Raw genomic sequence first — 15054 nt, forward strand, 5'->3', positions numbered from 1 at the left:
TGCGGGCAACATTTTTTAAAATCGGAGATTCCGATGTTTTGCCGGCAGCCTTTCTTTCAGCCTTGCCAGATGGCACACACGTGATATGTCAGCCTCGTTGCAAACAAGGTTGACGATAACCACCGGCTGGCTGCAGAAAGGTGACACGCATGAGGCAGGAAATGAGAAAACGGGTGTGCAGAGTTCAATCCTTCGTAGCCGATGGACTGTGACATCAGAACAGAAACAAAGGGCTCCGAACCAGCCATAGGGGCTCATTTCCCTGGTACGACATTCTTTTCAAACTCATGTTTGAACCGTGAGCGCTAGGTTTGATTTCTGGATCCTCCTCGCAAATGATTGCCGAAGTGGTGCATCGAATTCTACCATCTTGTCTCATCAACTAGGGAACCAATTCTTGATGATAGGTTCCGTGGGAATTCCCAACGCCACCTTCCGAAAATACTGTCGAGTCTGGGGTATCGACTACACACGAGCGGTTAGTTGTGGACCCCGTACTCGAATGGAAGATACTGCAGTGTGAGTTTGGGCCTTACCAGGTTGTTCTCCACGGCGTACTTCATCAGCAGATCGTACTGTGCGAGAATCATTTCTGCGCGCCGCTTACGTTGTATACTCTCGTAATCCTCTTTGTGAGATTGCTCGGACGCAGGTTCGCCCTGATCTACCGGCAAACCTCGAGAGGAATATAGGATAGAGGCCGCGCCCATGCTTGGGTTTCTGGCCCCGGAGAATTCAGCCGAGAACATTGTGCTTCGAGTGTGAGGTGGGCAGTAATGTGATGGGGCATGAAATGAGAATACCTCCAAGATAGACCATCCAGAAGCCAGAACAAATTTAACGATGCATCAAGAATGCGGTAGTTACCGAGTCGTGCAGCACGTGCGCCTAGCGTCGTCGACACTCAATACTCTTGCCTTACATCAAATGGTACAAGCCAGAGTTGCAGTCAAGTCAATCAAAGAAGAATCGAGATACGTGTTCAAATGTGCTTGCGTTGAGATATAACGTCCTGGAACCATCATATCGTCCAGGAGCCAGGATGGCAAGGCACAGGTTATCTAGACACCAATCTCTCCTCCATCAAACTCTCAGAACTCTCATATAGCATCACCACTCCCAACTGTAATGCATTCATGCCGCACATATCCTTCCTATGTCTGTCTTCCTCGAAGTGGTGGTCAAGAAACTCCATTCCCCCATTCTAAGTTGTGCAAGTCGCCGAATGTACTGGGAAAAATTTCATGATTTTCCCTTGTTTCAGTCGTAAAATTTTAGACAAGATTTTTGGCAGCTCATACCCGCAAAAACGAGGTAGTTCCGTGTAGTGCCCAATTCGCCGCCCGTCCAAAATGACCTCGATGAAACGCCGATATCTTGAATTGCCATGCCGCTAAATGCTGAAGAACCAAACAGACGTCTGTACACGCCGACAGTGACCGGCCAGCTGGAAATGATTTCGAAGAAACATTATGATTAAAATTAACATCCATTCACCAGCGAGTTCTTTGGCCATCCGTAGCCGGTATCGGCCCTGGAAACTGAGGTTAGCTCGGTTGGACACAACACGGACAGGCAAGACTCACCAAGTCGTGATATTCGGGTTGTGATACACCTCGTAGTGATTGTTGATATACTCGGTCGTCTCGTATCCCTCAGGATCACAGCTCATTTCGCCGTTGTCGTCCTGATAGATGCGGATGTAATCAACTCGCATGGTAGCTGGCATCAGAGGCGCTAATCCGGTCAAATTCAGCGACGAGAAGCCAGGTGATATACCGAAATTGACAATGATCGACATCGGCTCTTCGGGAATAACTCTTTGAGCAACATTTCCGTTGGGACCCAATGCCTGGGCTTCCATACGCCACACAGGCTCCGAGCCGACAAACCAGGTGATATCGCCATCGTTCCCCGTGGTGTATTCGTAAGCATAAACTTGATAAGCGTTCCCATCATACCACGCATTGTTGAGATTGGACAATCCCGAAACTGCTTGCTGGAAAGGTCCACCTTTGTATGTATTCATGGCTGTGACTGAGAAATCGAAGACTTCCACGAAGTCATAGTTGGGTTGATACCAGATGTCGAAGGGCGCCACTTGAAAGGACTGAGAGACCATACCGATTTGGTTGCCCTCGGCATCAAGAGTGCCAACGCTTGCTTCCAGCACATCGATCTCAGGGGCGGATCGGGATTTCCCAGGAGTTGGATGGTCCTCATTAGAGCATGTGCAGGCTGGGAGTCTCATGCCTGGGAGGTAGCTGATGCCATCGGGAGAGCTCTGGTTCGCAGTGATGCCGGCGTCGCACACGTCTGCGTACGAGTAGGGCCACAAGCCATCTGTTGTCGCAGCGTATCCAGGCCGTCCAAGGTTGCCCATGGACCAAAAACCGGGCCAGAAGCCGACGGTATCACCACGGCCGGGAAGAGAGATACTGGCCTCCAACCTGCCGCCTTTGAAACACATCTGATTCCAGGACTGCAGCATGCCTGAACGATAGTTCAAGCCATGATTTTGAAAAGCATCGAAGCGCAATTCCAACACACCATCGTTTGTGGTGGCAGCGTCGGGGTCGTACCACTCCAAATCCCTCGTCACCCCATACCAGATGTCCACTGCAGTCCAATATGGGTCATCTCCTTCATAGAACGTCCGTCCTGGCTTGGAGAACTCGTCTGAGAAGACCAAATTCCACGTATTTCCATGATAATCTTTCTTTGTTTTGACGGAATCAGGGGTGTCGGGATCGATGAGACTAGTGCGAATATTCTTCAGTAATGGAACCTTACCACTTCCTATGCAAGAGTTGCCGTCTGCGCATGGGTTTGGTGACGACGTTATCTTCTCAACAAAGGTCCTAAACGAGCCTGTTAGCACATAGATCTTGACAATGGGGGCCTAGAACGAACAAAACTGGATATCCCACAAAAAGGACCAATATTCCTAGTGTTATCAGGGCAAGACCACCAACATTGACTAAGCCTCTTCTGTTGAAGATATCACAGTCTCGGTCCTTGTCATTGGGATCAGGGTTATGGAGGTAGTCGTCTTTTTCAACATCCTCTGGGAATAGAAGAAGTCCCGCAGATGGCAGAATATTGTATTTTTCTGATACCGTTTGAGTGTTGACGTCGTTGTCATCACTGCCGGCTCTTGAACCTGGTCTTGATTGACTTTGATCCCTGAACGGATTTTCGAAGCCTCTGCTATCCCTGCTCCGGTCCGACTCCCAGCTCGATCGGCGAGAAGAATAACTCGAGCGAACGGGGGACCTTAGGGGTGAGCCGCCGTCATCTTTGAATCTGTTTGAGCGGCCTGTGACTGGTGGTAGTAGTCTTTCAGCCGAATCCTGGACTTGATCTGAAGGGTAGACGTTGCTTAATTGTGACCGGGCTGTTGTCGGTCTAGAGTTTGTCGGGACAAGAGTCCTCGAGGAACTGCTTGCATCGGCGTTGAGCAAGTCTTCTTGACCTGAATTGAGACGAATATGAGGAGGAACTCGTGGAGGTGATGAGGAACTGCTGTTGCTGTGGGACGACATTATAAGATGGCGACCGACTCGTCGTCAGGGAGATCGATCGCCAACACTTGAAGGAACGGGGTGCAAGGACAGTATTTGGTCGGCCAAAGAGATGAGTGAGAGGAGGGCTGAGTCGGTTTTAGGGTCGAGGCTCTGAAGGAAGTATGTCTTAGGGCCGGCCGCAGTCTCGAAGGACGGTGAATGGAGGAGGCCGACCGATGAGAGCGTAAGCAGTGCAGATTAGGCGAACAAGTGGTTGAAAATAGCTAGGAGGCCGGGGGCAACAGAGGAAAAGACGCCGACAGGGTCAGAGGAACAAGTTGCTCGTGATCGTGAAGAGCGAAAAGGGCTTCGCAGTTGTGAGTTTGTGGTATGGCCGTGCACGAGATACTGTAGGTGCTCCTTTCTGGCCAGCAGGAAAGGGACAAGCTGCTGCCAGCTGAAAAGGAGAGATTCTGGGGGAGCAGAATGAGGGTTTCGAGGTCGGTAGAGAACTGCGAGGTAAAGAGACGGGGTCGATTGGAAACGAACGTAACTGCTTCAACAGCAGAGGATCTGTCGAGCAAACGAACAAAGAAGATGGTGTTTGTGTTGGCCTCACAGGCACGCGCAGTTTGGCAGGTTTCTCAGGATACAAGAGTTTACCTAGCAGATGGTAGAACAGCAGAAGAGGCTTTGGCAGAGGCCTACAGGGCTAGTGGGCGAGGGGGGCGCCACGGGGCAATTGGACAATTGGGCTATCGGGCTAAACTTTAGTGGACGCGCAGGTGCTCCGGTCTCTCTAAGCGGCCCACTGCCGAGCTTTAGTGCCGTAGTGATCTGTGCCTAGTAGGTAGTCAGCCTCAGCTGTAACTCCAAACTGCTGGGCCTCCAAGGGCCTCATCTCAGCCCCGGGGAGCGCATTTGATGACCCTGAATTAAGGGGATCGCAGGTGAATTTCAGACCCTCTATAATAAAATGGGTCGCCGGTTTCGAGTCCAGTTACACTATCAGTAAGAAACACCTTGTTGAGGAGTTCTTCTGGGCAATGACTTGGTAGAGGAGAGATATGCTGGCATTTGCCCATCTTGATGGGGTTTCCAAGAGCGTACCAGCATAATATTTGTTGTTGTTCTCGGGAGTCGGTACCTGCATCGTTGGCTGTGAGATGGGCGGGTGAGAGGAGGCACTGTTCCTCCATCCTCTCCCTCTCGCTACTCTTTGTCCTCGTACACAACCCTCACCTGCACCCTGCAAACTGCGGCCTTCCATTATCATTTGCACAACACCAGCAGATCGTATTTTGTTCCTTCTTTGGATTGTGCTCGTGTCCCTTCCAACCATGAACCCTGATACCTCTCACTGCCGCTGCTAGTTCAATTCCACATCCGTCAGGTGAAGAGGTGTATGTTTGTGCAGCTGCCAGCCTGGTCTGAAAGTGCTCTGATCTGATTCCAAGTCTCAGGTTAACATGCAGATCTCCCTTTCTTCAGTCATGATTTCCTCGATCCCCCTGGCCGAGACTTTGTCGGGGCCCACAGCGTCACCTACCCATCCAGATCCAAGCAAATGGGCCAAGGAGAACAGGAGAGGAGTGCGCTTGGCCAAAAACAAACCCAGTACCAGCGGCCTCCGAAAAGAGTTGACGCGTTCGTGTGCGGTAGTGGCACAGCAGCGCCCCATTCCGTGTGCAGCTTCACCCTTGGACGCCTTCACATTGCTTGCTGAGCCCCATCAGCCTGCTTCGAGCATTCGGTAGGTACAAGCTACGAGGAGGACGGATGGGCAAATCACGGCCGTGAGTGGCGCTATTGTGGTCGAATCACTGTGCTGCTGACACTCGGAGACTCGAAGCAGTGGGGGGGGGGGGGGGGCGCGGACAGGATCCTAGAACAATCTGACGGGGAGCCTTGATTTCGCCTGTTTGCTCTCATTTTGATTCGCCTTCGCCATTCAGGGGGAACCGCCACAGCACAGCACGACTGACCAGAGGAGCAGCTTGATCCTTTGCCGTTTTCCTTCTATTCTTAACCCTTCATGCCAAGGAAGGACTTTCCGAAGGCTGGACAGACTGAGAGCATCCTCGAAGAGCTCTAGAATACTACAGAGTGATACGAAGTGGACAGAAGATGGCATGATTGATACTCGGTACCTCTCAAGAATCTTGTCCTCTGCGTTATAACGGTGCATCCCTGCCCTTGGTCAGCGACCATCGTCCATTTTTGTTTCAGCTTCGACTTGGACACCGCTACGAGGCTTGCAACGAGGGTTGCTACAAGGCGTTGACGCGGCCAGTCAACGGTGACGCGTTGCTGGTAGGCACCAAGTACCAAGTACCGAGTAGGTTTACTACGAGGTACCTCGTACTTTGTACCGAGTAATTACAGTGTCTCGAGTCTCAACGAGGTTTTCCCCTGTTTCTTATCGATGCAACTTCGGTTCGGATATTGTCCCAGGGGCTGGAATCCCCACATGTATGCTGCAATCCTGTACTCGGTAACTCGTACAAGTATATTATCCCCATTTGATTCGGCACTGGACCGTCGTGTGAAATACCTACCCTGAATATCCGAACCTTGGGCTCCAGTATATCCCCTGTTTGCTATCCGTTGCCTCAATAATTATCTGCTGGTATCTATCCCGAATGGTTCCTGTTCTCAACGCTTGGAAAATCTTCCGGCCTGTGGTGGACACACTTTGACGACTCCGAATGGGCTTCATGGCCCGTTTCGTGGGTTCTATATGGGCCATATGGGGGTTGGACTTTGGACTACCGTACTACTGTAGGTACATACGGAGCACCAATTCCCTTTTGAGGAGATATTTCCAGAAGAGTACTCTGTACAGACGTGCGCGTGCATGTTGCATGCTTTTGTCGGTCCTCCAAACACACAGATTCGAAGATCGGCGTATTGACTCGGTTCTTGATTTGACAGTAGTTGAACTCTTGGTCGGGCCACGATCTACTTGACGTGACGCCCTAGCGAGCGACCTTGAGGATTGATTTTGGATGCATCTCCCTAGGTATACGCCATGCATAGAATTTTTCTTTTCTTTTCCACGTATAGAGCACCGCTTGAAGGACTGGTATCGACGACATTCAAGATATTAGGGTAGTATCCAGCGGCCATTCATTTCCTGGCATCCCTGGGTAGAGGTCTTATTCGGTCTCCCTGTCCTTTCTGTCTCTTCTCTAGCTCTCCACCGCCTTGGTCACAACACCGACCAACATCCTCTCACCCACGGTCAAGATATAATACTCGACTCTCGTCTTGCTCATTTCCACTCTATAAACCTTGACCCCCGCCTTCCCCTTCCCCGCCTGTTCCACCCTCTGGACGACCTCGCCGTACTGCCCTCTGGGGTCAAAGTCCCCAACACTCAACTCCTCGACAACGGGGCCGCCGTCGCCCGACTTGGTGGGCGCGAGGGAGTTGGCGAACTCTTCTGGTTTGGGGAGCTCGGAGCCGGAGTAGTTGAACAGTACAGGCTCAAACGGCGAGTCCGTCTCCGACGTGTAGGTGACGTCCGGCAGCGCCTTCAGAGAAGCCGGCAAGGCGTCTGACGACGAGCTGGTCGGGTCCAGTCGCGACCGCCGCTGAGACGTCGACTCGGACTCGGCGAGGGTCTCGCCGGCCTTGGGGTTCGCATTGGCCTTTTCGAGGAACGACAGGTAGGAACTGTCGTCGGACATTTTGTTGGTGTGGTGGGAAGCGATGTTTGAGGAAGGTGTCGATGACCCTGGTGCTTTGATGACAACGGAATAGGGACGATGATCAGAGGATCTTGGAGTCCTGATTGCTCTAGATTTTCCCGGGTGCGTCCACGCTGCTGCTCTCAAGCTGTTTCGCAAAACTCGCCAACGAGCACCTAGTATCTTCTGCTGTTGATCTTGCTGCGAGGCGAAGCGAGGAGACTGTGTAATAACTTGTTGACTGCGACAATGTATCAACGCCCGGTACTGCAGCATTTGACTATGGATGTAACTCCGAATGGTCAATATGATACGTGCCTGTGGTTGTGTGAAAAAGATGGCCCAGCCCATATTCAACAATGACGTCACCTTTTCATGCCTACCACTAGGTTATTAAGTGGCCATAAGGCGCGCACGACTCCTTCTCCTGAGTCTCAACGTGAACGTACCACTTCATCCTGCATGAACACCAGCGACTGGCTACATCTACAAATAAATGGTGAAGAATGTGGGTTTGACCTTGCCCACATGACTCCTAGAAACGACCTCTGGCGACCTCTGGTGCCACGAACCTCGTGACCTTAACACCTCCCGTGAGAGGTACACCTTAACATGCTCATACTTGCATGTCGCTACGAAATGGTTCGGGGCCACAAATGCTAAGCCGCAAGCTGACACAGGTCCAGTTATGTTAATACCAGGTACTCAACGAAGGTGGTACGTACGAGTAGATGAGTTCCTTCCCACACGGAACAGACGTGGTTGTGGCAAGAAAAGGGGTCAGACTGTGTCCGAAGCCGGTGGGATGAGTCTGCAGGGTATGTGTGGAAACGGTCTTGTTGCGACTGGGATTCCCACAAGACATATTTGTGGAAACTGCTGAAGCTTCTCTACACACAGTCCGCTTCCACCGCCGACGCATGGCTGGCTACCGGCTGGAGGAAACCAACAATAACACGTCTCCAATCGATCTGATCGAGGTCAATCGAGCACTTTGTAAACTTACAGCTGCGTGGCCCATGGACGAACGATGCTCGTTGCAATCGCAAAAGGCTGTGTAGGATGCTGGCTCATAGACTGTCACAATATATGGAAATTTCAGGGCCTGCAAATGGTAATGGTTCCATTGTAAGACTCGAAGTTCCAGGTAGAAAAAGCCTGTGGCCTAGGAGCAAGGCTTCCTTCGAGGGCATTTATTGCAAACGGCGTCGCAGAGTAAAATGATATGGACAAATCATCACGACTTTCATGACTTATTTGAGCAGAGCTTCAACCAAAGTCGCGCAAGTGCACCAAAAAAAATAAAACAGAAGGCAACAAGAACTAGAAATCAAGTCATCTGCCTGAAGTTTTGTATTTGTCTTCCTACTCCCATGGCAAGACAAGCCATGCCATTCATCCCGCTCGTAAATCAAAGGAGAACAGGAAAGTCTTTTGGTATCTCGTGCATGCACGGCTCTTGTCTTCTTGACGGGCGAGCATAAAGATGAGCATATCCTTTTGCTGAAGCCAACGCCGCCTCCAACAAACCGTCGTCATCCTCATGAAGCAGCAACAAGATCCTTCTTGAGCGTACCCAAGAACTGCCTCTTCTCCTGAGGGGTCTGGTACGCACCGTGGCCGAACTCGGACGACGTGTCGATCCATTTGAGTTCGACCTTCTCCAGAGCCTTGCGAGAGGTGTGAGGGAACATGGACTTGCGGAGGGTCATGACTCGCTTCTTGACACCGGGGACAGAGCCCTTGAGGAGGACAAAGTCGTTCTTGACCTCGCCGTAACGGACGAAACCACCCAAGCTATACAACCATATTAATATTTGTCAAGACAAACAGAGGTAAACGGGACAAAACTTACGGGGTGATCTGCTTGTTCACGACGTCGAACTCGGTGGCCGCATTCTTCTCATCCTTGCCCTTGCCAATGCGGTAGACTTTGTGGTTGACAGAGGTACGATGATGGTAACCCATTTGACCGGCGCGGGCAACAGTCCATTGGACGTGCGAAGGATGCCAGGCACCAATACAGGCAACCTTTCTCAGACCCTTGTGCGTCTTTCTGGGAAGCTTCTTGGTGCCCCATCTGCTGGTGACGCCCTGGAAACCATGACCCTTGGTGACAGCGATGCAGTCAATCATTTCGTCTTGCTCGAAGATGGTGTCGATCTCAACCGGCTTCTCGAACAGGCCGTGGCCAAATTCGACCTTGTCTGCCACGCTGCCACCGTTGATCTGAATCTCCATCAAGTGCGCCTTCTTTTGCTTGAGGGGTGTCTGACGGATTTGAGTATGAGCAAGTACGCGGACGACTGTGCAGTATTTCTTGATGCGCTCGAGTTCCCGAGTGATTGAGGAACCTTTGTTCTCCGAGTGTTTCTTTGCGTATTTAGTGAATGCCTTCTTCTTCGACCGGTACCAGTTCTTGTAGAAGCGGCGCTTGACTTCGTCAGACAGATGCTCTGCCCACACGGTGGTAAGGGACCGCAGGCCGCGGGGTGTCTCGATGTAGCCGACCAGGCCGACGACGATCATCTGGCAAACTGTCAGCCGCAACAACGTAAACGCCAATGCCGACATTGTGGGACTAACCGGGGGCGTCTCGATCACAGTTACAGCCTCCACAATCTCTTTTTTGTGCATCTTCGCGCCAGGTCTATCAAGGTCGCGGACAATGGTGGTCATCCCGGCCTTGTATCCCATAGCAGCGGTGAGATGAACTGGTTTCTTTGGGTCATCCTTTGGAAAGCTGGACCAAATGTTTCAGCTTCGACTCCTTGAAAGACGAGTCATGACTTCTAGAGAACCAGAGTATCCTACCTCTTGACCTTGCCTCGGTGTCTTGCAGCTCGCTTTCTGGGTAGGAAAGCAAGCGAGCCTATTGTGAAAGCAATGTGTTAGTTCAGAGATCTTTTTTTCCCAGTAATTTTCAGGGAGGAATTGTACCGTGTCGCGGCGCCTCGAACTTTCGGTGAGACCTATAGCAGCTATTAGCAGAAGTCTTTATTGGAGTTGAATAGCACTCACATCCTGTTTGAACGAGGGTCAAGGTGTCGGGGCTTGTCAAGCTGAAGTTAGAGTGGTCAATGTGCAACACAGAAATTCATATTTCGATAAAGTGCGGCTCGAGTCGCCAAGATTTTCAAAGTCACGTGACTTGACCGGTTCCGCAAAAACTTCTCCGCCTCCTTCGACCAGTCACTACTTATCGAGTAGCTAGCGAACAGGAATCCTTTGAAAAACATCGTGGCCACTGCTTACTAGAATGTCGTAATTTCGTATTCTTCTGAGAAGATACATGTACTCATTTTACAGAATCAAGTAACAATGCGACTGTGGATCTTTTTCCAATACTGATTCTTCGGCACAACCTCACCGCTGCACAAATCCAGCCAAACCCATGACAACAGCGAAATCAAAACAACAAAAACCCTCGACCAACCAAATCTATCACGGTGCATTCTCTTGCTTTGGCGTCACTGATGGAGGCGCTGCCACCTGAGGGCTGCTCAGAGCTGCCGAGGGAGGAGCCCGCTTATCATCCTCACTGTTATTATCATAATCCTCATCCACGTCGACTTTACGAGCTGCCTGCTCCACCTGCTCTTTTCGGTCTTCTTTTTGAGTATCCAAGATTGACTGCATCGACGGGATCTGTTGGGGATGTGTATAAGGATGGTGCGCAGCCTCTGAGGGGTGGTAGTTTTCATTTGCTCGCCGTTCAGTCTCACGACGAGACTCGGATGAACTCCGCCTGTAGTGGTCCTTCGGAGTAGGTAAACGCCCTGGAGGGCTATTGCGACGAGACGGATCTTCCAAACGCGCACGAGTCTCTTCATTTGCAATTTTCTTGGAAGGTCCTCCATCGGACTCCCATTCACGCGTCCGTTTCATAGCGGAGGGAGGGCGATCATCCCGAGGAGGTCCCTCCACAGCAGGAAGAGGTGGTGCGGCGGACGCCACGCCGTTAGTGATGCTAGGAAAAGGTTGGCTAGACTGGAATGACTGTTGGCGATAACCGCTACCTGGGGATTGTGGTCGTTCATCTCTAAGTGGCCGCAGCTCACTAGGTGGACTGAAAGGCCTGCCATATGGTGGAAGGGTTGAGCCCGAGGCGCTGCCATTAGCATGAGGTGCCGGTGCTCCATTCATCGTTGGAGACGGACGGATTCCACTACCGAAAGCTGGAGGACGGTCCTGCATTGAGATTTGCGGCAGAGTCTGCGGCCCAGGCGGGAACATCCCTGGGTTAGCTGGTTGCATCTTAGGTGACGGCGATTGCAACTTGCGAACCGGCGTTTGGCGCGATGTATCATACGGGCGTGGTCCGTCCTGACGTGGACTAGAAGCCCGTGGGGGTGGTGCTCTCATAGAATCGCGTCCTTCATAGCCGTTCGGTGGTTGCTGCGACGGCGGCAGCGGCGGCTGTGGTTGGGGCTGTTGTTGAGGCTGCGATTGCGTCTGCGACTGTTGTCCCGGCGGCGGGTTAATGCCTGCAATGCCTCGCGCCCAGTCATTGACGCGAGCTGGATCGACTGGAGGTTGTTGAGGCTGCTGGTTTGAGGAAGAAGGTCCGCCCCATTGAGGACCAGGAGGAACGCCAACACCGTTCTGATATGCCTGAGGATGGACATCTTGCGGGACAGGCGCATTGTGCTGATTAGGCCCCGTTGCTGCTCCGCTTCTCAGAAGGGCAAGACGGGCTTTGATGTGATTGTTTGTGGGATCAAGCTCAGCTGCTCTGGCATATGCGTCAAGAGCATCAGAGGTTTGGTTGTTACAAGACTCATACTATACCAATCGTCAGCAAGGAAAAGGTTACGGTTTACGTGCGGGGGGTCGCTCACCAGTGTTCCCAGGTCATACCACACCTCCGAGATGTACGGATTCAACCGAATGGCGCGCGAGTACGCATCGAGTGCGTCTCGGTACTGATTTATTTGATAGTACAGCACACCGATGGAGCACCAAAATGTGGGATTGCGTCCATCACGGTAAACGGCTTGTTGGTAAGCTTCGTATGCCTTGGGAAACTTCTGCTGTGCCATGTAACATCTGCCGAGTAGATACCAGCTCTGCGCATCGGAGTTGTCTTCAAGTAGGTCAGTAAGAAGATTTGGGAAAAGATTGAGTGAACATACCTGAGCTGACCGACTGTTCTAGGTACTCAATGGCTTGATCTTGACTGGCATAACTGTTACTCTGTTGATGATGCAACCAGCCGAGCTGTTGTAGCACTTTGGCATGTTTCGGATCTCGGTCCAAGACACGCCTGTACGCCTGTTTTGCGGCTTCAAACTGCACACACAAGTCAGCCGGGGCGCTTGCTGGAGGGACAATATCGACTTACATCTTTCTGCTGCTCATACACGTGGCCAATCTGGAACCAGATGTCTTCCTCGTTTAAAGGGCGTGGAGGATCGTTGACGATATACTTGAAGCACTGAGGAAGCGTCAGCAAGAGGCAACCAGCGCCTGTGCGATGTGAGTCGACTTACCTCGAGACTTTGGGAGAACTTCTGTTGCTGTTTGTAAATTATTCCCAACCGAAAATAGATTTCATTGGCCTTCTCGAAGTCTGGTTGCATGCGCATGACCTGAGAGAAGGCCTCCTCGGCGTGTTCCAAGGAACCATATCGATCGTAGAGGATGCCGATGCCGTACCAGAGCTTGGGCTCCTGACCGTCATGTTAGTTCTATGGAGAAGATGGCGCGCAGGTCGAATCGCTTACATTGGGTTTTGGTAGGTAGTAAAGGGCTTGTTGATAGGCAGTGTATGCCTCTTGCAGGTTGTCCATCATCAAATAGCAGTGGCCTGCAACTGTCAGCCTCTCATCCTCCACGCGGCGTGCGCAGCGCTTACCTAGATTCCCCCACGCGTCGCCATTGGCAGGCTCGACCTTCAAGATGTTTTTAAGATATTCCATGGCTTCAGGGTACTTCTCCTTTGTCCGGAGAATATGTGAGATCGCATTCAAGGTCTGGGTAGACCACTGGTTGTGTCTGAGAGCTTGTTCATATGCAAACAGTGCCCCCTCGTGGTCTCCAAGTAATTCGTTCAACGACGCTAACATTGAGCGCGATCAGCATACTAATTTAGGAAGAGGATGGGTCCAAAGGCACACCTATTCTCTGCCATGTTGATTCATTCAACTGCGCTAGAAGGCGTTGGCGTTGCATATGCGCATCGACCGGCGCAGCCCCATTGATCTGTCCAAAATGAGGTGCACCAGGCTGCAGACCAATGACACCCGGCGGTGATGGATGAGGCACCAAAGCCATCTTCAATCCCTTGTGTGATGTGAAGCAGCGAAGTTCTGGGGCAAAGGGAGGAGAACAAGAAGAAGAGAGCTCTTCGATGAATTTTCAGCAAGCCAGGTTCGGCGCACTTGTGCAGAGGCGTCGGCAGGGTTTGGCCACAGGCAAGGTACAACACCTCTTGTCAAGCTCACAGCAGGTGAGCGAGAGTGAGAGTGTGTGATCGACGCGGTGAATGGCGTCTGAAGAAGGAGAAGCGGGCTAGGTCAGAATTGTCTGCCTGCTTGGAGACGAAGGGAGAAAACGGGATGAGGGCGACAAGAATAATAGGGAGCGCGAAAATGACGATGCTATCTCCTTGGAAGATGACAGCAGGGCATAAGGCAGGAGATAATGGGAGCGTCAGTTTGGGAAAATGAACACGACTTGTGTGGTAAAAGAAGACAAAGGGGTCAACCAAGTGAGTAGGGCGATACTGGAGAAGAAGCTGGTGGAGGATGACGGTGGGAAGACAGGAAAGAGGAAAGAGGGCTCTCGTTCTGAAGCAAAGTCACGGGAAACCACGCTAGAGGTAGGGTTATAGATCTCATGCTGGATCATTTGTCGGCGGCGAGGAGCAGAGCCGGGCACATCAGGTTGCCATCAGTAGGTACTACCAGGTAGGAGGCTGCGGTGCGCGGTGCACGGTGCACGGGCTCTGACAGTTCTTAGTTTTCTAGCTGGCTGGCTGGCTTAAACTAGGACCGGGGGTCCCCAACCAAGCAAAGCAACAGGAAGGGTATAAGTGGAGTAAGCCATGGAGCCCTGGGTGATTGGGTGTGGACACGGCGGGACCCGATAGTGCTCGGATAAAGTGGCATGGGCGGTGGATGGGCGGTTGGTGGCTGTTGATGGGCGGTGGAGAGGGGCCACTGGGTGTCCATGGGTTCCTTTGGGCGTCGAGATGAAGCATCCAGACAGTGGGGATGCCCAGGGCCGCTGGATGCAACGGGATGGGGTTTGGCTGGGCGATCCAGGTTAAGGAACGCATAGCGTGCGCACGTCCCAGTAGCGCCTTGTACCAGTGGGTCTGTTGCGCCCCCCTTCCCCTCTTTGTCTGACACTCGAAAAAAAAACCTCCGCCTGGCACGTCTTGTCAAAAAGGCTTCCTGACTAAGACCTTCTAGGGCTCTTAGGCTGGTCCGTGACTGTTGAGTGGTACCAGGTCTTCCCTCATCACGGAGATGGGTTACGGGTGGCGCCTCAATTTGACGTGGGAAAGACAGGTAAGATGAATGGTAGTACCGTCCTCTGGGCCATACGATTCGCCAAATGACCACGGGTAAAAAAACAACGAGGACAAAAGAAGGGGTCTGTGGCTGCGAGCCTGACCCTCAGCCTGAGCCTTGATCCTACTTCTGCTTCTGATCCTGATCTTGAGGCATGAGCCTCAGCTCTTTTCCTGGAGATAATTGCGCGTGGCAAGGCAGCAGCAGGATCATTATCTCATACCTGACCACCTTATTCTCAACTATGACCACACTCTTTGCCCATCATCAGTCAATCATGGTCTTCCACCATCAGGATCGTCATCACACATCCGCCTACCGGCAACCTTCCTTGCG

General features: G+C 51.9%; 5 protein-coding genes across 5 annotated transcripts; all 5 read right to left on the reverse strand.

The window, feature by feature from the left end:
• Positions 1-378: 378 nt before the first annotated feature.
• On the reverse strand, positions 379-749 carry AYO21_07828 (hypothetical protein; the record flags this gene model as incomplete). The annotated part of the gene is made up of 2 exons (XM_022657781.1): positions 379-465; positions 537-749. 2 exons carry the CDS (start codon positions 747-749, stop codon positions 379-381), a joined length of 300 nt encoding a protein of 99 aa, XP_022509930.1.
• Positions 750-1482: 733 nt separating this feature from the next.
• On the reverse strand, positions 1483-3545 carry AYO21_07829 (hypothetical protein; the record flags this gene model as incomplete). Its single annotated transcript, XM_022657782.1, has 4 exons — positions 1483-1534; positions 1587-2493; positions 2551-2861; positions 2914-3545. The coding sequence occupies 4 exons, from the start codon at positions 3543-3545 to the stop codon at positions 1483-1485; spliced, it is 1902 nt and encodes a 633-aa protein (XP_022509931.1).
• A 3152-nt stretch (positions 3546-6697) lies between these two features.
• On the reverse strand, positions 6698-7198 carry AYO21_07830 (hypothetical protein; the record flags this gene model as incomplete). The annotated part of the gene is made up of 1 exon (XM_022657783.1): positions 6698-7198. One exon carries the CDS (start codon positions 7196-7198, stop codon positions 6698-6700), a length of 501 nt encoding a protein of 166 aa, XP_022509932.1.
• Positions 7199-8739: 1541 nt separating this feature from the next.
• Positions 8740-9895, reverse strand: AYO21_07831 (60S ribosomal protein L3, variant; the record flags this gene model as incomplete). The annotated part of the gene is made up of 3 exons (XM_022657784.1): positions 8740-8995; positions 9054-9727; positions 9785-9895. The coding sequence occupies 3 exons, from the start codon at positions 9893-9895 to the stop codon at positions 8740-8742; spliced, it is 1041 nt and encodes a 346-aa protein (XP_022509933.1).
• A 747-nt stretch (positions 9896-10642) lies between these two features.
• AYO21_07832 (hypothetical protein) lies at positions 10643-13474 on the reverse strand (the record flags this gene model as incomplete). Its single annotated transcript, XM_022657785.1, has 7 exons — positions 10643-11983; positions 12040-12284; positions 12334-12490; positions 12543-12635; positions 12691-12870; positions 12925-13259; positions 13318-13474. The coding sequence occupies 7 exons, from the start codon at positions 13472-13474 to the stop codon at positions 10643-10645; spliced, it is 2508 nt and encodes an 835-aa protein (XP_022509934.1).
• Between the last annotated feature and the right edge of the window lie 1580 nt (positions 13475-15054).

This window comes from Fonsecaea monophora (genome assembly GCF_001642475.1).
Source record: "Fonsecaea monophora strain CBS 269.37 chromosome Unknown Scaff63, whole genome shotgun sequence".
NCBI lineage: Eukaryota > Fungi > Ascomycota > Eurotiomycetes > Chaetothyriales > Herpotrichiellaceae > Fonsecaea > Fonsecaea monophora.